The sequence below is a fragment of the Cicer arietinum genome, chromosome 3 (assembly GCF_000331145.2).
Source record: "Cicer arietinum cultivar CDC Frontier isolate Library 1 chromosome 3, Cicar.CDCFrontier_v2.0, whole genome shotgun sequence".
NCBI lineage: Eukaryota > Viridiplantae > Streptophyta > Magnoliopsida > Fabales > Fabaceae > Cicer > Cicer arietinum.
In genome coordinates, this window is record NC_021162.2 from 35,894,338 (window position 1) to 35,917,846 (window position 23,509).

The following is a 23,509-nucleotide window of genomic DNA, read 5'->3' on the forward strand; positions in this document are numbered from 1 at the left end:
TATCCAAGAAACATAGCACTGACTCCAACAAGAAAGTCAATGGCTCAGATGGAAAGTCAGCAACTCTATTTGAAAGAATTAACTCTAAAGAAAAGACTTAGCCAAATCAAAATTTCTGAAGATCCAATAACATGCCCGAGTCTATTGTCGCTCCAATCAATCAAGAGTATAAAGGAAGATTCACATGAATAAATTTTCGATATAACCAAAATATTGTTCACAAGAAGATATGGTCAAAATATTGTTCACAAGAATATATGGCCAAAATATTATTCACAAGAAGATATACTCATAATTTGTTTACAGGAAGAAACACTCATAATTTGTTCAAAATAATATTCACTGAGAATTTGTTCACAAGATTGATATGATCCAGATTTTAGAAGGACAAAACTGAAACTCTAATCTATTCAATAAATAGATACTCAAGGCTGAAGAAGAACGCATGAACTCATAAACTCAGAAATCCATACAATTCAGAAAAACTTTTGAGAGCTCAAATTTCCTAAGTATTCAAAGTTTAGAGGTTGAAGTTCTAGATAAGCACTTGCTCAAAGAAATACTTTCTAAGATATTTGGTTTGAGAAATCAATTGTAAACATCTAATTAGTAGAAGCAAAAGATAATCAGTTCCAAACTTGTGTAACCCAACCCGATAGTGTCTTCAGTGTTCCTCAAGAAATATGTGGTTTTCAGGTTGTATTGAGAAGACTTGACTTGTATAGTTAAGGTGTAGTTGCCTTCAACAATATGTGGTTTTCAGGTTGTGTTGATAAGACCTGACTTGTAGGGTCAAAGTGTAGTTGCCTTCAATAATCTATGGTTTTCAGGTTGTGTGGAGAAGACTTGACTTGTAGGGTCAAGGTGTTTGCCTAAAAAAGTATGTAGGTGTTAGGTTGTTTCGAGAAGACTGACTTGTAGGGTTAGGTGTTGTGTAATTCAAGAATTTGAATTATTCAAGAATTTGAATTAGTGGTTAAATTCTTCCAAGTGAGGGGACTGGATGTAGCTACCAAGTTGGTGGTGATCCAGGATACTTCTGCACTCTTTACTTTACTGTTGCCTCTGATTTCTTGAAGTCTGATTGCTTCTGCTTTTGTTCTAAAAAAATCAAAAATCCTGAAATAGTTCTTGAATAAATAATTAAAAAAGAACCCAACATAGACAAACACCACTCAACCCCCTATTCTCGTGTTTGCATTAAGAGTTTGGTCTCAAGGTTGAACACTTTATAGTGTTTGACGAAAGATCCAATGATTCTACATGTCTAGATTTGGTGAAGAAGTCTTTGGTGGAAACATCAACAAGCCACCTCTTTTTGATGGAGAAAGATTTGAGTACTGGAAAGATAGACTTAGAAGCTTCTTTGTCTCACAAGATCTTGAACTTTGGGACTTGGTGGGAGATGGTTATGCTGCTCCAACAAATATTGATGGTGTTGAAATTTCAAGAAAAGAGATGGATGTTAAACAAAAGAAGATGTACAAGATGCATCACAAGTCTAGAACCTTAATGATAAATGCAATCACCTTTAAGGAGTTTGGCAAATGTACTGACAAAAAAACATCTATAATAATTTGGTTCTGGCTTATGAAGGAAATAAATAAGTTCAAAAAGGAAAAGCCAACCTTATAGTACGAAAATATGAACTATTTCATATGAAGAAGATGAAGTCATTGAAACAATGTTTTCTAGATTCCAGACTCTGGTCTCAAGATTAAAGGTTTTTGAAAAGAGTTATTCTACTGTTGATTATATGAAGAAAATCCTTAGGAGTTTGTCAAGCAAGTGGCGACATAAGATTACAACCATTCAAGAAGTTAATGATCTAAATACTTTTAAATTGGAACAATTGATTAGCTCCTTGAGATCAAATGAAATTGAGTTTACAGAGGATGAGCCCAAGTAGAAGTAGAAGACTTTGGCTTTGAAATCTAAGTAAAAGAAGGCTTTGAAGGTAACAATAGAATTAGAAGATATGGCACAACAGAAAGAAGTCGTTCACTCAAAGAAATTTTAGTTAGTCCAATATAGGAAAGGATGACAAGTTTGACAAGAAAAGCATCATCTATTAAGGATGCGATGAATCAGGGCATGTCAAGTTTGAATGTCCAAATATGAAAAAGGGAAACATCAGAGAAAAGACATCATATCCAACAAGAAGGTTCTGATGGCTACATGGGATGATTATGATGAATCCTCTGATGATGAAGAACAATCAGATTTGGCTCTAATGGCTCATACTAACTCTGAATCTAAATCCAACATTGATCATATTAACCTGATCTGAGTTAATTAAAGTCATAAATGATTTCTTAACTAAAAACCACAATTTGTCCCTAAAATTGAAAGCACTTAGGAAAGTAAATGCAAACCTCACTAAAGCAATTAATATTTTAAAAACTAAAAATGTTGAGCTTAAAACAAAAAATACAACTCTGAAAGATAATCATGTCTTAAAACCGTCAGAAAATGTCATATGTAATTATAATAAAGATGAAGTAGCATTTGAAGACTTTCTAGATAATAGTATATAAAGAAGCAAGTTTGCTTCTATGATTTATGAAGTTAGTAAAAAATGTAAAAGAGGTATAGGATACAGAGAAACAATAACTAAGTTTGTACTTATCAAACTTGATGTTTTATGTACTGTTTGCTCCATGAAAGGTCACTCTAAAATATCTTTTCCATGTTATACACAAGGAAAGACAAGAAACCTTTCAAGACTAACAAATCCGGTTCCAATCAAATTAGGGTACCTAAGAGCAAAATTATGTATGTTGTACTTAGACAGTGAATGCTCGCGACATATGACGGGAGAAAAGTCTATGTTCCAACACCTAAACTTGACCAAATGAGGCACAATGACTTTTGGAGGAAAGTAGAAAGGCTAAATCATTGGACACAACATATTTGTTAATGGCACCTATCCATCTATTTAAGATGTTTTGTTTGTTAACGGTCTATAACATAATTTAATAAGTATTAGTCAATTAAGTGATAATAATTGTTATATTATACTTAATTAAAAATCATGCAAAACAATTAGTCAAAAATATGGGTTTGTACTCTTTATAGGTTAAAGACAAAATAACCTATATAAGATAAACTTATTTAGCCTAGAGAAAAAGATGTTAGGTGTCTCATGTCGGTAAACAAAGAAAGCTTAATTTGGCACAAAAGGTTAGGTCATGCAAACCTAAGATTAATCTCAAAATTGAATAAACTTCAACTTGTTAGAGGTCTACCTAAGCTTAGCTACATAACTGAATTTACGTGTGAAGTTTGTCAAAAGGGAAAACAATCTAAGAACTTATTTACCCTTAAGAACTTAGTCTTTATTTCCAAACCCCTTGAACTCTTACATATAGTTCTCTTTGGGCTAGTGAAAAAATTCTTATTAAATGGAAAGAAATATGGCTTTTTAATACTAGATGATTACACTTGGTGGACTTAGGTAAAATTCTTAAGAAATAAAGTTGACTGCCACAAAGTGTTTATTGCATTTTGCTAACAAGTAATGAATGCAAAATGTCTTAGGATTATAATAATTAGAAGTGATCGTGGAGGAGAATTTAAAAACAAGTTCTTTGAAAGTTTTTGTGATGAGAATGGAATCTCACATAACTTCTCATCTCCTAGAACACCATAACAAAATGGATTTGTAGAAGGAAAGAATATACCCCTTCAAGAAATGGCAAGAACAATGTTAAATGAGATGAATGGTTCAAAATATTTATGGACAGAGGAAGATGACAAAACATCATAAGATGAATCTAACCAAGTCAGAAGTAGTCAAAATAGCTCAGAAGTCATAACTGGATAGAAATACAACTCATCCCTTTTTGAAACTCTGATTATTGGAAATTACAACGATCATGTGAAGACTAGATAATCACTAAAGGGCACAACCTTATTTGGTCTACTTTCATCAATTGAACCTACCTTTGTTGATGATGAAGGTGCCCAAACACGGGAAAGGGGGTTGAATTGTGTTTGTCTAATTTGAAATTCTTTTCTTGATTCTAATTTTGATTTGGTGACTTAAACAATCTTACTAATTAGAGGTTGCAGTAAACAAATAGAGCAAAGGGAGAAATAACACGCCAGATTCTATCCTGGTTCACGACCAACTTGGTAGTTATGTCTAGTCCCCTCACACAAAGGGATTTATCCACTAACTCAAAACTTGAATTACAACATCACATGACCCTACAAGCCAGTCTTCTCAAAGCAACCTGAACCTACAGTCTTTTTGAGGCAAACCACACATTGACCCTACAAGTCAAGCCTTATCTTCACAACCTGAAACCTACAGATTGTTAGAGGCAAACTAAAGCCATTATTGGGCTGGTTTACAAAGGGGTGACATTGTTTTTGTTTTGCTTCTTCTAAGTAGATTTATTACAATGAAGCACTAAACACTAAATAATATGAAGTTGAATGAGTGCCTTACTAGAACTTGAAATCTTAAATTCTGAATACTTAGAGGATTGAGATCTTGAGGTTTTTTTGAATAACTTTGGTTATTAAGATTTTTGATTTTTTTTTTTTTTTTGTGATTTTCTTCTTCAGCCTTGATCCGCTATTTATAGATGAAACTAGGATTTAAGTTATGTCCTTTGTGAATTCTGAGTCGTATCTTCATTCCACCCTGGTCAACATATATTTCTTTCAAATATAATTTTGATTGATAGGATCTTGATAATATGACAATTAGGCAATTATTTATTTCCCAATCTGATATGAGCAACTCTTTTTGAAAGATATTATGTGTATTTGTTTAGATTACATTTGCAAATTGATTCACTTGAGTCGTCCTTCATACATTTGATTTGATTTGGGTAAGAACAAATATAGGCTTGTTCTTGGAACTTTAGAAGTAAGGATACATGTAAGTCTAATTCATTATGTTTGTTAATCTATTAGAGCCTTTCACCTTCCATTATAGTTGTTGACTATTCTCCATTAGAATCATGGACTTTTATTCTTCATAGTTGTTAACTTGATTGTTGGAATTAGATGTTGTGATGCTTGAACACCAAGAGTCAGAGGCAGATTCAAAGCTACATGACTTATAATTAATGGCATGAGCAACTTCACATTTGTTGCATTATCAAAGTTAGTGCAACTTTAGAGCGTGTTGCATATTAGAGGCAACACTTTGGAATGTGTTGCAATTACTAGAGCTAGTGGAACTTGAGCTTTAGAGGCAGGCTTGAAAATAGTAGACTTCCAAGGCACGCTAAAAAATACTCTTTATCACAGGCATGGAACCATTATTGTTTATCAGAGGCTGAAACAATTACTATTCATTAGAGGCATAGAACATTTATTGTTCATTAGAGGCATGGAAACTCTAAAAACACACTGAGTCTTCATAGGCACATAATTCTACAAAGGCATACTTGCAGACTCAATAGAGGCATTCTATCCAAAAGCATGTTTCAGTCTATAGAGGGCAGAAGCAAAAACATACTGAACTACCAGAAGCATGCCATCAGAGACAGATGGATGAACTTTTCTAACACATGCATTTTTTCAGATTTTTTCGGATTTCGTTTGCACTGGCCTTTTTACTTCCTCTGGTGGTATCCTCCGATTTTCCTGTTCTAATTTATGCAAGCTTAACGAAATCATTAGTGCAATAAATAGTTCGCTAAAAGTACATTTGTTAACATCAAAACCACATAGAGGAAATATCCAAGGACCAACTTGGTGCTAACAGATGAAGCACTGGAAGATGATGGATGGATCCTTGCAATACAAGAAGAGTTGAATGATTTTAAAAGGAATAAGGTTGGCATCTAGTACCTAGACCAAAGAAAAACATTATTCATACCAAATGGGTTTTTATAATCAAGTTAAATGAAAAAGGAGATGTTTTCAGAAACAAGGTCAGACTGGTTGCACAAGGTTATAGTCAAGGATTGCGTTTTACTATTGAATTATATTTAAAAATGTGCAGATTATGTATTTAAACGTATGAAATCACTGTATGGTTTAAAACTAGCACCTAAGGCATGGTATGATAGATTAAGAAATTTCTTGCTTAAAAACAATTTTGAAAGAGGACAAGTAGAGACCGCTTTGTTTAGAGTATCAATAGGAGATGACATTCTTATTATTTAAATTTATGTTGATAACATTATTTTTGGATCAACTAATGGCACTCTTTGTCAAGTATTTGTTAAGACTAACTCTCAATTTATGTTCTGATGAAAATAAACAAAGGTTAATTAAGAACTCAATTATGATTCTAAGTTTGAGTATATTAAATTAAAGATAGGATTTAAACAAAGCAAAGAAATCAACGTAAAAAGGCCAAAATCTGAACAGACAAGAGAATATTCTTGACAAAATTTGGAAAACAAAGAATGTTCTCTAGGTCCAAGAATGATCAAGTCAGCTTCAAGAACAATCAATCTCCACTGATTAAAAGAAGATATTTATTCTAAAATTAGCACTAATATTATCAGTACTGTCCAAGGAACAAACAAGTTCCATTCCAGTCAAAGAAACGATTCGAATCACAAAAGAAAAAGATCGTGAATCAGGGAAGATCAGACAAGACCGATCTTTCTCCAAATTGACTGCCAAGAATGTTGAACGATCTTGAGATATGTAAGACATCACAACACCCTCAAGAACGATTAGACAAACGTCCCAAATGATCAAGATTAAATCTCCAGATCAATTATCAATCTCCAGAATGATCATTGATTGTCCAGAATGATCAAACATTCTCTAGAATGTTCAACAATTGTTCTGCAACAGATTACCATCATTCTTCAGCCTGTTTGGCAAGATTCAAAAATGCATATTAAACTGATGACATCAATAGAAATATCTGAAGAATATAGGATTTTTAAAACTCAAGAGAAGACTACCAAGAACGAAGAAAATCAGTCTAGTATATAGAACTCTAAATATTCAAAAGTTGGAACATTTTTTATCATATAATTTGGTCTTTGGTCAAGACTGACAAGAGCACTACCAACAACACTTTTTGACCGTCATTAAATGTCCTAAAAGCCTATAAAAGGAAGACTAATGCTCAAGGAAAATGCAGAAGTTAAGGTGCTAACAAGTCTCATTAAATCATTCATATTCACATACTTGAAATTTTCACTTTCTCAAGAAGAATTAGTTATAATTGTATTTCAATCTTTTGTTATATCTGTACTGAATGTTGTATAAATAATCTAATCTCAAACAAGAGTTGAGACATCTCAGATTCTATCAAAATAATCTTATCATTATTGGTAAAAATCAAACTACAAGAGTTGAGTATAATTTGAGTAGATTGTAAGGAATCCTTTTAAGGTTAAAAAATAAAGTGTAAACTCCTATCTAGAGACTGATAGGAGATTGTTTCGAAAGCCTTTCTGGGTGGAAAGGACTTGTTGTGTAACAAATCAAGGTTGATTTGGAAAAGTGGAGTAAACCAAGATTGTTCTCCATTTTAAACACTTAGTGAAAATCTCACAATTGTGAAGACTTGACGTAGCCTGAGTTGGGTGAACCATGATATATCATTGTGTGATATCTCTTCTCTTATCTCTATTTACATTAAGTCTGATTGATTATCAAGTTAAAAATATAAACTGAATTTCTGATTTTAACTAACTAAGAACGTTCTCTGTTTTTCTAGTTAAAACCAAGAACGTTCTCCGTTTTCTGTTTGCACAACCAAGATCAATCTTGAGTTAAAATATTAAATTTTTACAGGAAATTTTAAATATGAACATTTACAATTCAAATCCCTTCCTTGTAAATCTACATTGCTACTTCAGTATTTGCTAAGTGGATGCAACTTGAATTTCAAATGAGCATGACGAAAGAACTTAAGTTCTTCTTAGGGATACAAATTTAGCAAAGTTAGAAAGGCATATACATTCATCAAAGCAAGTATACAAAAAATATTCTCAAGAAGTTTAAGAAGAATGATTGCAAACTTCTAGCTACACCAATGCACCCTAGTTGTTCATTGGAAAAAGATGAGTCAAGCTAGAAGGTTGACTAGAAAATACACAAGTATGATCAGATCACTTCTATACCTTACTTCTTTGAGACTCGATATTCTATTAAGTGTGTGTGGGCCATATTATAGGTTGATCCAAGGGAATCTCACTTAACTTTTTTTAAGAGGATCATTAGATACCTGAAAGGTACTACCAACATTGGCTTGTTCTATATGAAGTCTACTAAGTATAAGTTAAGTGCCTATTGTGATGCTGACTATGTTGGAGACAAACTTGAAGAAAAAACATAAGTGGAAATTGAAATATTCACGACAAATGTTGAGTGCATTTCTGCAAGTGGTTGCAACACTCAATTGCTATGGATGAAACACCAACTGGAAGATTACAAAATCCTTGAGAGTGTTATTCCATATTCTGTGATAATACTTCTGCTATTTTCCTAATATAGAATCCAATTCTAAATTCTAGGGCTAAACATATAGAAATTAAACATCACTTCAATAGATACTTTTTTCAAAAAGTTGTACTAAATATCCAATTTGAAGGCATTGAACATCAATGGGCTGACATATTCATCAAACCACTAGCTGAAGACATATTTAGATTCATTAAGAAACATCTGAATGTTACCTTAATATTTGAATAATGTGTTTTATGTGTTGTTTATTATCTTGAAAAAAAATCAAATGGTGAAAAAAATGAAAAAAATATTAAATTCAACTCTCAAGTCCTTTTGTCTAATGACAAATAGGGCAGAAAGATATTTGAAGATAATTACTTTGTATGCATGTGGGTAGAAAAGAAATGTAAAACTACTTAGACTTAGGGGGAGTCTTGATAGCGTTTGAACAAGTGTACTGAATCGTTGCAAGTAATAATAAAACGGTAGTACCGAGTGTCGAACTCAAGGATTGCGTTTTACTATTGAATTATATTTAATTACTACAATTGAACAAAAGGTGCCCAAATTGAGTGAAAAAATATTTAAAATTAACAATAGTAATAAAATTGATCCTTTATAATGAGAAAAATGTCAAGGATTAGTTTCACTTTGAATCCAACCTTGGTGTCTAATTTGATCCTAGTTACTGAATTCTTTTATTGAATTATTACCGAATTCTCTTTATTATTCTTGCCCTAATGTCTTAGTGACAAAACCTTTAATTCCAAAGTAACCCCTAATTCCTTAGTGGATTTAAGATTAGAATTAAGTCTTACCGTACAAGAATTCTCTTTTTAAACTATTGCCTCTGCAACTAATTTAATTGATTTCATGACTTGCATCTATCCCTAGACTACAAATTCACGAATTTCTCGTCTCAAGCATTCGTAAAGTCCACTGCCGTTTCAAAATTCGAATCATAGAACATTTTAATGTTGAAGCAATAAAAAGCATTAAGCAAAAAATTTGAGAAAAATAATTCAATAAACTCATTCATATAACTAGAAATCAAATAAAAAAAATAGAGGTTTCATCTTGTTACACACATCCCTAACAAATAGGGTTTAGTTACTCATGACATAGATATAAAAGATAGAGATTAGAGAAGAATTACAAGAAAGATTCATGAACGATTCTTGATAAAACTGCTCGAATGGCGTTAGAAACGACCGTCTTTGAGTTTCTATGTTAGGGCACAAGCCTCCTAACTTCCCAATAGTAAAAAAGATACCTAGAAAGTGAAAAAAAATGCATTTTAATGAATGTTGATGCACGTTGCGTGCCCCAGACGCAGGATTTCCGCTCCGGGCGCGCCTAGACAAGGTCACTGGTTCAGAAATGCGCCCAGGCGCAACTGTTGCGCTTCAGGCGCACAACTTCTTCTAGGCGACATTTTCTGCATTTTGCGCATCTTTTGAGTCTGAATTGGGTTCCGGTGTCTTCATGAAGGTTGTAGCTATGAATCTTCGCTTTCATTTGAACTTGGTTTGACTCCAATTGGACATCTACAATTCCAGATATGGCTGAAATACTCCATATAGGTCATGTTGATTTCTCACCAAAATTCAGCACTCCACTAAAACAAAGTAACAACGCAAAACTCTGAAAAATCTCTACTTATTCGAGAAAATATTAACATAAATATTTCATTAAATCAAAGAACTAAAATCAACAAAATATATCAAATAACTCCCTAAATTACCTAATGGATAAAGATAAATAAGACTAAAATCAATGAAAAATATGCATATGATGAAGAGTCAGCATAACCCCAAACTTAATCTTTTGGTTGTTCCCAAGCAACAATTATTTTTCAGATTTGGTACAGTTAAAAGCAAACTTAAACTCAATTTTTCAAATCAAATAAAACTCAATTCTGAATTCTCAAAGTTCCAGCTACTACAAAATATTCATCATGCTCCATTGTTGCTTACAAAAAAAAACATCAACACAAGTTGTACACTTTATCATTCATTCATCAAGTTCAACTGTCTCTTCACACAATCTCACCAAAATTTCTCTCAAGTGTTTAGAAAGGGTTATGAATTTATCACTCAAATCCTAGAACATGCATTACGCTACTATAAACTTGAAAAAATTCTAGTTAGCGATCACAATGACAAAAAAGTCTTCATATTCTACTAGTTCGGCAAGATCATCAAAACAATTTCCATTCTTATGTCTTTCTCTGCAAAAGTCACACCTAAGAGGATGCATCTAAGGGATCTGAGGGTGATATTTTAAAAATGTATCTCTCAAGATTTTCCCCTCAATCATGCGACAGATACCAGATATATGACAAGTATCACACTCTTCATATAATTGTAGTAGAATATCATCATTATAACCTTCCATCCTCTACAGCGAATAGTTATCTCAAACAAAGAAGAGACAAACCACTAGCACATGACATTAGCAAGCTCAACAAATAAATAAATAAAATAAAAGAAAAACAATTTTTTTTTCAAAATTAAAATAAAAATAAAAGCAAAACTTTTACTGCAGAGCAAAAAATTTCAATTAAATAAATAAATTAAATTCAATAGTGATATGGCAATCCCTGACCACGACACCAAAAACTTGGTAGCGTTTCAGCAAGTGTACTGAATCATTACAAGTAATAATAAAACGGTAGTACTGAGTGTCGAACTCAAGGATTGTGTTTTCCTATTGAATTATATTTAATTACTACAATTGAACAAAAGGTTCCCAAATTTATTGAAATAATATTTAAAATTAACATAGTAATAAAATTGATCCTTTATAATGAGAAAAATGTCAGGGACGAGTTTCACTTCGAATCCAACCTTGGTGTCTAATTTGATCCTAGTTATTGAATTCCTATATTTAATTATTACCGAATTCTCTTTATTATTCTTGCCCTAATGTCTTAGTGACAAAACATTTAATTTCAGAGTAACACCTAATTCATTAGTGGATTTAAGATTAGAATTAAGCCTTACAATACATGAATTCTCTTTTTAAACTATTGCCTCTGCAACTAATTTAATTGGTTTCATGACCTGCATCTATCCATAGACTACAAATTCATGAATTTGTCATCTCAAGCATTCATAAGTCCACTCCTATTTTAAAATACGAATCGTAGAACATTTTAATGTTGATCAAACAATAAAAAGCATTAAGCACAGAGATGAGAAAAATAATTCAATAAACTCATTCATATAACTAGAAATCAAATCAGGAAAATAAATGTTTCTTCTTGTTACACACATCCCTAACAAATAAGGTTTAGTTACTCATGATAGAGATATAAAAGATAGAGATTAGAGAAGAATTACAAGAAACATTCATGAATGATTCTTGATAAAACTACTCCAATGGCGTTAGAAACGGCCGTCTTTGAGTTTTTATGCTAGGACACAAGTCTTCCAACTTCATAATAGTAAAAAAGATACCTAGAAAGTGAAAAAAATTGCATTAATGAATGCTGATGCGTGTCGCGTTCCCCAGGCACATGATTTGTCCTCCGGGCGCGCCTGGACAGTGTCATTGGTCCGTAATCGCTCCCTAGGCGCAGCTGTTGCGCTTCTGGCGCACAACTTCTTCTGGTTGATGTTTTCTGCATTTTTCACATCTTTTGAGTATGAGTTGGATTCATGTGTCTTCATGAAGGTTGTAGCTATTGATCTTTGCTTTCATTTAAACTTGGTTTGACTCAAATTGGACATCTACAACTTCAGATATGGATGAAATACTCCACATAGGTCATGTTGATTTCTCACCAAAATCCAGCACTGCACTAAAACAAAGTAACAACGCAAAACTCTGAAAAATGTCTACTTAATTAAGGAAATAATAACATAAACATTTTATTAAATCAAAGAACTAAAATCAACAAAATATATCAAATAACTCCTTAAATTAACTAATGGTTAAAGATAAATAAGACTAAAATCAATGAAAAATATGCATATGGTAAAGAGTCATGAAGTCTTATGTTAGGGGGAGTCAAGTATTAAAAGAAAATAAATTATTATCAAATTATAATACAATTTTGTCATCATCAAAAAGAGAGAAATTGTTGGATCCAATAGCTTCATTAAGTGTGCAACAATTAGAATAAGAAAACCAGAGGAAGTGACCAGAGGAACACCAAAGCATATGCATATGCCTCTAAAATAAGTGTTCTTCTTAAGGTTACAAAGACTACCTCAGATGTTTGGGTTTGAAGACTATCTCTGATAACTGGGTCTGAAGACTGCCTCTGAGGACTGATTTGAAGCATGCCTCTAAAGCCCTTGTGTGCCTCTGATGTGCACAAACTCAACATGTCTATGAAGAGTTCATATCAAGCTATTATTAAATCTAAAGAGATTATTCAAGACATGCTTTCAAAGCTCATATTCTGCTGATCAAAAAGTAGCAAACACTCCAAAATTGCTTTTGATATGAAGCCTCTAATGTTGCACTAGCTCTAACGACTCAACAATGTGATTTGCCCTAAAGCCACTAATTCTAAGTCATGCAATTCTACATATAAATATTATTATAATAGAAACATATTGTTTGACTCCAACAAGAAAGCCAATGGCTTTAATGGAAAGTCAACGACTCTAATTGAAAAAATTAACTATGAAGAAAAGACTTAGCCGAATCGACATTTATGAAGATATAAGAACAAGCCTGAATCCATTTATGCTCCAATCAATCAAGAGTATGAAGGAAGGTTCACATGAATAAGTTTTTGAACACAATCTAAAATTAGATATGCTTCAGAATTATAATTGAAGGAAATCTTTGACCATGGTTAAAAGAAGAAATGGTTAAAATATTTTTCACAAGAAGATATGGTCAAAATATTGGTCACAAGAAGATATGGTCAAAATATTGTTCATAAAGAAGATATGGTCAAAATATTGTTCTCAAGAAGATATGGCCAAAATATTGTTCACAAGAAGATATACTCATAATTTGTTTACAAGAAGAAACACTTATAATTTGTTCACAAGAAGATACACTCATAATTTATTCACAAGAAAGATATGATCCAAATTTTACAAGGACATAAGTGAAATTCTAATATATTCTATAAATGGATACCCAAGGGTGAATAAGAATGCATGAACTCATAAACACATAAAACCGTACAATTCAGAAAAACTTTTGATTGCTTGAATTTCGTAAGTATTCAAAGTTCAAAGGTTTAAGTTCTAGAGAAACACTTGCTCAAAGAAATATTTTCTAAGTGTTTTAGTGTGAGAAATCAATTGGAAAAATATACTTAGTAGAAGAAAAACACAATTAGTTCCAAACTTGTGTAACCCAGCCCGATAGTGGCTTTAATGTTCCTCAAACAATCTGTGGTTTTCAGGTTGTATTGAGAAGAATTGACTTTTAGGGTTAAGGCATAAGTGCCTTCAACAATATGTACTTCTCAGGTTGTGTTGAGAAGACTTGACTTGTAGGGTCTTGGTGTAGTTGCTTTCAACAGACTGTGGTTTTCAAGTTGTGTGGAGAAGACTTAACTTCTAGGACCAACGTGTTTGTTTGCCTAAAAAGGTTTGTAGGTGTCAAGTGGTTTTTGAGAAAATTGGCTTGTAAGGTCAGATGCTGTGTAATTCAAGGATTTGAATTAATGGTCAAATCCTTTTAAGTGAGGGGACTGGATGTAGCTATCATGTTGGTGGTGAACCGGGATAAATCTGCTTGTCACTTTTTTACTTTTGCACTATTTAATTTACTATTGCATCTAATTTATTTAAGTTTGATTACTACTACATATGTTCTATGAAAATCACCAAACCCAAAACAATTCTTGAATAAATAATTAAAAAATAATCTAACTTAGACAAACACAATTCAACCATCGTTCTCGTGTTTGCACCTACATGGTCCAATATCAATAGCTCCTTATAGGACGTCATCCCTAGAGTTGGATTAACGCATGAAATAATTGGAAGATTTATTAGGCTTAGTGCGTAACCTTGGGGAGCGCCAATACTTTTAGTGAAGAAGAAAGATGGGAGTATGAGGTTGTGTGTAGACTATACGAACAAATTACTATTAAGAATAAATATCCCTTGCGTAGGATATGAGCATGAGAATTTCAAACAAATTAAATATCCCTCATTAAAAACCTCAAACAAAACCCATAAATCTAATTATCATCCTCAATATAATGCAAATTTCATCAAATTCATAACTTAAATTTTTAAATAACCTCATATTTTCATCTCGAACAACGTCAAATAAAGAATGAAAATATGAGCTTATTTGAAGATTTGAGTTAAAAATTTGATGAAATTTATATTATATTAAAGAATATAATTAATTTTTTATAGGTTTTATTTAAATTTTTGGATGAAGAACGATTCCTTACTAGTTTTGTAGATAACAAAAAGAAGTTTGTGAGAACAATTTAATGAACTAATTTTATAAATAAAGTGTGTAGAAAAATAGAACAATGAGGTACATTCAAAGCCTAAAATGTAACCAAAGGAAGAAACATGACCATAGGAAGCAACCTGATTAGAGGAAACGCGCCCAGCTGTGCGTGCACTTCATTGTGTCTGCTACGCTCACTCCAATGTTAACTATAAAGCGCTTAGTCTGATTTTATACTCTCCCTCTAATAGTGTTTCAACAAGTGTACTGAATCATTGCAAGTAATAATTAAAATGGTAGTACCGAGCGTTGAACTCAAGGATTGCATTATACTATCGAATTGTGTTTAATTACTAAAATTGAACAAAAAGTTCCTGAATTGATTGAAATAATATTTGAAACTAGCAAGAGTAATAGAATTGAAGTTTTATAATAAGAAAAATGTCAGATATGAGTTTCACATCAAATCCAACCTTGATTTCTAATTTGATCCTAGTTATTAAATTCCTTTATTTAACTATTACCGAATTCTCTTTATTATTCTTAGTGACAACACCCTTAATTTAAAAGAAACCCCTAATTCCTTAGTGTATTTAAGTTTTGAATTAAGCTTTATAATACAAGAATTCTCTTATTAAACTATTACCTTTACAACTAATTCAATTGGTTTCATGACTTACATCTATCCCAAGACTACAATATCATGAATTTCTCATCTCAAGCATTTGTAAAGTCCAGTTTTGTTTCAAAATACGAAATGCAAAAAAGTTTAAGTTGATCAAGCAATAAAAAACATTAAGCACAAAGATGAGAAAAATAATTTAATAAACTTATTCATATAACTAGAAATCAAATCAGAACAATAAGAGTTTCATCTTGTTTAACTCATCGCTAACAAATAGGACTTAGAAACTCATGATAAAGATACAAATAATAGAGATTAAAGAAGAATTAAAAAAAAATTATTGAATGATTCTTGATAAAACTCCTTTAATGGTGTTAGAACCATCCTCCTCTGAGTTTCTTTATTACAGCACAATTATCTAAACTTCAATATAGCCAAATAGATCCTAAAAAGTGAGAAAAACACATTTTTATGCATTCTACAAAGTTTTGTGCATCCCAGGCGCAAGCATTTAGCTCAAGGCACACCCGGGCAGAAACAATATGTCAAAATACTTTAGTATAGTAGTAAGTATTCCTGCCTGTCATGCGAGTGACCCGAGGGTTGCTATATCACTATTGAGTTATAATTTATTTACTTAATTGGAATTTTTTGCTCTACAATAAAATTTTTATTTTTATTATTTATTTTTCTTTATTTTAAAACTGTTTATTACTCACAATTTTTCTAACCTTGTATTCGAGAAATCGAAAAAACTACGAATGCAAATCGAAAGGCGGTTTGAGAAATAAGACAAAGTGAAAGACAATTAGTAGTGGAAGAAGGAGATTTGTGGGATTTCTTCTTATTTGTGGAGATGGGCGATCCACCACCACTTGAACACACCCTCGATGAGTATGGGAATCGAAATAGAAACTGTGCTTGGTTGACCTTCTATAACCAACTAGTTACAATCAACAAGTTTGAAATAAGTCTTGCTCTATACCGAGTGTTGAAGGAGATTCATTTTTTTTGCTAAACATAACAAAGACGCCAATAGACATCTCACAAAATTCTTTGAACTATGTGAAATAGTGAAGGTGGATGGTTGCTCTGAGGAAGGCAAGATGTTGATATTATTTCCATTTTCATTGAACGATGATGCTAAAGAGTGGCTTAATTCTTTACCCTCCAGTAGCATCACCAGATGGGCTGACCTTGAAGATAAGTTCTTGGAACAATACTTCCCTCCCAGCTATGTTCGTTAGAAAAAGACAAGAGATTTCCGGTTACAAACAAAAAAAGGAGAAATTCTTCATGACACTTATAGGAGGTTTAAGAGTTTACTAGCAGGATCCCCCAATCATGCTTATGACTACACTGCTCAAATGCAAATATTTTGTAATGGTTTGAGGTCTAACGCTAGAATTATGTTGGATATTATAGCATGTGGTTCTTTGAATTACAAAACCGCATCAGAAGCACGAAAAATTATTGAGATCATGGCATCAAATGAACAAATGATGTTGTATGATAGAGGTGGTGGGTCAAAAAGTGGTATGCTGGAATTGAATGTTATGGATGCTGGGTTGGCTCAAGGGAAGCTGCTCTCAAAACAAATAGAAGATGTTATCGCTGTTGAGATAAAGAAGGGGATGGGAGCCCTAAATATACAATCACAAAGTGGCCCCCGTCAAACTATTGAAACGTACAGGTTGTGACTTTTATGGGGGAGAACATAAAAATGGAGCTTGTGAAGTACCAGATGATGATACAGAAGAACCAAAAGAGGTGAAATTTATGGGTAACAATGGGAAGCAGAATAATTCCTACTCTAGTACGTAAAATTCAGGTTGGAGAAATCATCCAAATTTTTCATGGAAAGATCAATAGGGTGGATCTCAAGGTCAATAAGGAGCTCAAGTAAATCAAGCCCCACCTCGAAAAGCTGCTTGGGAGAGTGCTATTGAGAAGCTAGTAACAAGCACAATTTCTTTCGTTGAAGAGTCAAGAGCCATCTAGAAAAATCACTCAGCCTCAATAAAGAATCTAGAGACCCAACTAGTTCAACTTGCTCAACAAATAGCACAAAGAGCACCTAGAAATTTGCCTAGTGACACAATTTTGAATCCATGAAATACTGTCAATTATGTGACAACAAGGAGTGACAAGGTAAGTGAACCAGTACCACCTAAAGCCAAAAAAAGTGGGAGTACTTCAACTTCAACCCACTCGGAAGAAATGGTCACCCCGACATCAATTGAGGAGGATATTGGTCATGAAAAGGAAGAAGAACATTTGCTGCAGAAAAAGGAAGCCCGACCAAAGCCCGAAATTCAACTTCCATTCCCTCAAAGATTAAAAAGGAAAGAATCTGAAAAATAATTTGGTAAGTTTCTTGATGTTTTTAAAAAATTGCAAATTAAAATTACTTTTGCATAAGCACTACAGCAGATGCCGACATATGCCAAGTTCATGGATGAGATTCTATCAAACAAAATGAAAACCGGCGGTGAAACAGTGATGCTTACCGAAGAGTGTAGTGCTATTCTAAAGAGGAGGCTGCCACCTAAGCTCAAGGATCTTGAAAGCTTCTCTATTCCTTGCGCTATTGGGGATAGAACATTTTGGAAAACCCTGTGTGATTTTGGGGCTAGTGTGAGTCTTATGCCCTTTTCCATATACAAAAGATTAGACATTGGAAGCATCAAAGACACACAACTAATGTTACATTTTAAGGATCGCTCAATGAAACACCCATATGGGGTGGTAGAAGATGTGTTGGTCAAAGTAGATATGTTCATTTTTCGAGTGGATTTTGTGGTACTAGACATGGAGGAAGATAATGATATCCCCTTAATCTTTGGGAGACCATTCTTAGCAACAGAGAGAGTTATGATTGATGTGGCAGATGACACCTTAACCTTTAAGGTAAATGAGGAAACATTTACGTTCAATATTCTAAAAGCCATAGAGCATTCCAACGAAAGAGAAGGGTGCAACCGAATTGAGTTTTTCAATTCGATAGTCGATGAAGAAGTTGAACATCAAAGACCCATTATTCTGTTAGAAAGAGTTTTATGCCTACCCCAAGATGTTGTTAAATATAGTGAACATCCAAGAGTAAAAGATGTTTTATTCATGTTAGAAACGACCGTCTTTGAGTTTCTCTGCTAGGACACAAGTCTCTCAACTCCCCAATAGTCAAAAAGATGCCTAGAAAGTGAAAAAAAATGTGTTTTATTGTATGCTATCGCGTCCCATGCGCCCTAGGCGCATCTGTTGCACTTCAAGCGTGACTCGACAGATTCAAAAGGAGGGAAATGCGTCCCAGGCGCAACTGTTGTGCTGCAGGGGCACAACTTCTTTTGTTTGATGTTTGTTGCATTTTGCTCCTCTTTTGAGTTTGAATGTAGTTACAACAACTTCATAAAAGTTGTAGCTATGGATCGTAGCTTTCATTTTCACTTAGTTTGACTCTAATTGGGAATCTACAAATCAATATATGGCCGATATACTCCACATCGGTCATTTTGATGTCTCACCAAAATTCAGCATTGCACTAAAACAAAGAAACAACGCAAAACTACAAAAATTCTCTACTTAACGATGGAAATAAAAACATAAACATTTCACTAAATCAAAGAACTAAAATCAACAAAATATATTAAATAGCTCTTCAAATTAAATAATGATTAAAGATAGATAAGACTAAAAACAATGAAAAATATTCATATGATGAAGAATCATCAGCGCACATCATCTGTTGTCTGACGTTTGCCGTATTTTTCTGTTTTTTTGAGTCTGAATTTGGTTCCAGTGTCTTCATGAAGGTTTTAGCTATGGATCCTAGCTTTTATTTGCACTTGGTTTGACTCAAATTGGTTATCTGAATTATGCCACATAGGTCATGTTGATTTCTCACCAAAATTCAGCACTGCACTAAAATAACGAAACAACGTAAATCTACGAAAAATGTCTACTTAATCAAAGAAATAAGAACATAAATATTTCATTAACTTCAAGGAATAAAATCAACAAACTATATTAGATAGCTTCCAAAATTAACTAATGATTAAAGATAAATGACTCTAAAAACAATGAAAAATATGCATGTGATGAAGAGTTATCACCACCTGAAACTTAGTCTGTTGCTTGTCCCCAAACAATAATTTAATTCAAATTGGGTACGGTTAAAGCAAGCTTAAACTCAATTCCTTAAATCAAATAAAACTCAATTCTCAAAGTTCAAGCTACTACAAAACATTCATCATGCTTAAATGTTGCTTACATCAAAAAATAAAACAACACCATTTGTGAACTTAACATTCATTCATCAAGTTTAACTCTTTCTTCATACAATCTCACCAAAATTTATCTCAAGTGTTTAGCAAGGGTTAAAAATTTACCACTCAAATCCAATAACATACATGTCACTACCATAGACTTGAAAAATTTCTAGTTAGCAACCACAATGCAGCAAACACATACACTTTTGGAGGACTTTCGGGTTGTAATGGGACTTAGGTAAGAGTATGACATTTTTTGGATAGCAAACTTTACTACTTGGATTTAAGTACAAAATTTCAAATTATCCTATCTATTTTTTTCACATTATCATTTTGGAGATTCCCAAACATTGGCAAAAAAACAAAAAAGTTGTTATTCATAAAAATACATAAATTGATTTGTTCTTCCTTGTCTTCTTCTCTTTTTTATTTTTTTCTCTCTTTATATATATATATATATATATATATATATATATATATATATATATATATATATATATATATTATTTTTGATAACTATATATATATTATTTTTGATAACCACCACCTTAAACTTAAAAGATTGTTATCCCATGAGTAACCCCAAACTTAGAACTTCACCAATACGAGACAAAAAATTTCCTACCTAACTCCAAGTAAGGTGATTCAATTAAAATAAGGTCTGTGTTTTGTAATGTGGCTAGTAACCGAATAAAGAGTGCAAAGCTCAAATGGACTAGCAAAGGATAAAACTTTCACATGGTAGTTAGAAAAGCTCAAATGACCAAACAAATTTGCCTCAGTGTATGCATAAACCGCAAGTGATTCTAGTCAGAATTATGCAAGTTTTGAAGGGGTAACAATTGTCTGGATAATCACACAACAAATAATTAAATTCGTTAGGCTCAAAAGCTCATAACTAGGATAATAAGAGAGAGTATGAACTAGCTAAATGATGTCAAACATGTCACTGCAAAATTATGTTTTTTAATATATTTAAAAATAATAACAATGGCAAGTTAAACTTCCACAACCAAAGAGTAATCAATAACGCATGCATCAGTAAAACTCGACAAATTGAGCAATGACATGATCAAATAAATATAATTTAAACTTCAAAATCAGAAACAAATAGCTTATGACCAACATCAAATTATTACAAATTCTCCATCATAGTGCACATTTTGTGTAAGAACAAAAGCATACAACTTGAATGCCTTAAAACAAATAAAATACAAACAAACTAAAAGAAAAGAAAACTTCTCTTAGTTAAGTATGTCAAGGGACATTGATTGGGTCCTCCATTATGGTACGACTATATTCGCCAATATGTTGGTGAAGTGAGAACAAATCAGAATAAAATATGCCTCTCGATATCTCTTGAGATGAAGTAAAAGCTCGATAGAGATTTGTCATCCCCAATTCTCTCCTGACATATCTGTCTCGCTGGTTGTTCGCCAATTGTTTCATCATAACTTCCAACCTTCCAAAATATTTTCTCAGTCGAGAACGGTGGTGGATGTCGAGAATGGTTTCTTTAGGATTAAGATCTTCCTGCATCAACATTGCTGCTTTTGGTAAAACATGATATTTTGCCGGAACCATAGAGTGTTTTTCTATCCATTTTGCAATGACTAGGACATCAACTTTCACCATTTCTTCACTTTTTTAGATAACACTCTCACTTACTCACATAGCTTGTTTTTCAAGGAAGCATGATTAAAGTAGGAGACAAGAGGATTAAGAATTTGTTGTTTCCCATAGATCATTAGCTAGTAATATGCCCACATTGATTCTTTCACCTTTTATAATTGTAGCTAGTAAATATGCTCTCTAAAATGTTACATCTGACACATTTAAAGACGGCAACAAAGTATGATGAACAGTTACTCCATGCTTTTGCACTTGGGGTGAGATCCAAGAGCACAATTTTCTAGCCTTGCCATCCTTATTTCTAATATGTTCCTGGTTTGCACAAAGTATGCAAGAGCTTCTGACTGTCTATTGTTACCTTTTTGTCCTCTATTGCTTGAAAACGAAAATTCTCATAGTTTGGTAGAATATAAATTTCATAGATGACTTGAGGAGTAAAGGGCACCTTTTTTCCTCTCACATAACTAAAATATTGATCACGAGGAAGGGATCCTTTAGGGTTTAGATCAGAGGCATTTGGGAAAAATTCGATTGCTAATGATTTACTCGCTTCAGTGGAAAACGTGGTCAACTGCTCCCATTCGCTAGCAACAATCATGGTCTGGATATCAACAAATTCTTTTTCTTCTACCTGAATTTTTTTTTCATCCACAAATTTCTTGCTAACCTTTTGAATAGTGAAGTATCATTCGATTTGGAGGATGATGTATATGTAACCTTGTTTCGAAACAATTATGCAACATCAAGGATTCAAAGTATTCAAGGTTAGAGAGTTAGTTCTAACACTCGATCAACTTGACAAAAACAAAAGCAATTACTACCTCAAATTAACCCAGTAAAGTTTCAAAGATAGGAATGCACGTAAAATGAAAATTTATATATGATTTCACAACCCACCCCTTTTTGAAGAATAAAACTAAAAATTGGTAGTGACATTTTCTCAAACACTTAAAGTGCATTGCAAACTTTATCCATAACAAGTTCTACTTTGAAACCAACACTAACACCACTTCTAAATCATTAGCCCAAAACTCATAAGTGAAAAAAACATGAAAGGAAAAGAAAAAACTTGACTTCTACCATGAGAGAAAATAAAGAGTTAAAAGAAGCATATTTTTCTCATTTAAAAAAAAAGTTATTACTTGATAGAGGAAGAAGAGAATGAGATTAAGAGTGGTGATGTTATGAATTTACCCTAGTTATACCGGAGATTCATCGGGAAATGGATTTGGAGAAGTATTAGAAGTTTTTGTGAAAGAGGGAGAAGAAAGGTGAAAGGAAAGTGGAAAAACAATGGTTTTATAACCCATCCCAATGCATGATGCGCTTCAAGCGCATAGGGTAGCGCTTCACGCGCAAATCAACATAAACAAATTTTTTTTTAGCATGAAATGCGCTTCAGGTGCATTAGGAGGCGTTTCAGTCCCTCATCAACAGAAATCCAAAATTGTTTCAGTATAAAATGAGCTTCATGCACATAGGGACGCGCTTCAGGCACACATCAACAAAAACCCAAAAAAAGTTTAGCGCAAAGTGCGCTTCAGGTGCATAAGGACGTACTTTATGCGGAAATCAATAAAAAAAAACGTGCCCAAGCAAACCTTTTGGTTCTATGAGCGTTCGAAACATCAAAAGTTAATAAAACTAAAATATCAAATAAATAAAAAAACCAACAAGAATAGAATGCAAATGATATGAAGTTGGGTTTAATTACAATAAACACTCGTTTAATGCCTTGAGCTTGACATTCCACTTTTCAAGTGGTAATCAGATTGATGGGCTCTGTTGGAAGTTTTGACTTTTCCCCTAAATAAGGTTTGAGCCTTTGTCCATTCACCTAGAAACAACTTCAATATCGAGTTGAATAGAAGGACAAGTTGTCATTCTCGGAAATCCTTGAACTGAATCTTTTTGTCATGCCACTTCTTGGTTTTTTCTTTATAGATCTTGGCATTTTCATATGCAAAATTTCTAAATTCGTCTAACTCATTGAGTTGAAAAATTCTAGATTCATTTTCCTTGACTAGGATTTTGAATTCTAATTTCCTCCAACACAAGATTTTGAGCCATCTCATTTCATTTTGAAATGTTATTGGTGCGCTGACATCGATCGCGTTTCTTCACATAGTTGAAGGTGTATTTGAATAATGTGGGCCAAAACAATTTTTATTGGAGAACCTTTGCTGCAATTTGATCACAACTAAACTGA

General features: G+C 32.9%; 1 protein-coding gene across 1 annotated transcript; it reads left to right on the top strand.

The window, feature by feature from the left end:
- The first annotated feature begins 17,833 nt into the window (after positions 1–17,833).
- Positions 17,834–18,856, top strand: LOC101499780 (uncharacterized). Its single transcript, XM_004516228.1, has 2 exons — positions 17,834–18,522; positions 18,796–18,856. The coding sequence occupies exons 1-2, from the start codon at positions 17,834–17,836 to the stop codon at positions 18,854–18,856; spliced, it is 750 nt and encodes a 249-aa protein (XP_004516285.1).
- Positions 18,857–23,509: the final 4,653 nt, after the last annotated feature.

Excerpts from the sequence above, each read along its gene's own strand:
- LOC101499780 (XM_004516228.1), top strand. The coding sequence starts at position 17,834 with ATGCCGACATATGCCAAGTTCATGGATGAGATTCTATCAAACAAAATG. Across the intron at positions 18,523-18,795 it reads GTAAAAGATGTTTTATTCAT|TTACAACAACTTCATAAAAG; the intron begins GTTAGAAACGAC and ends GTTTGAATGTAG.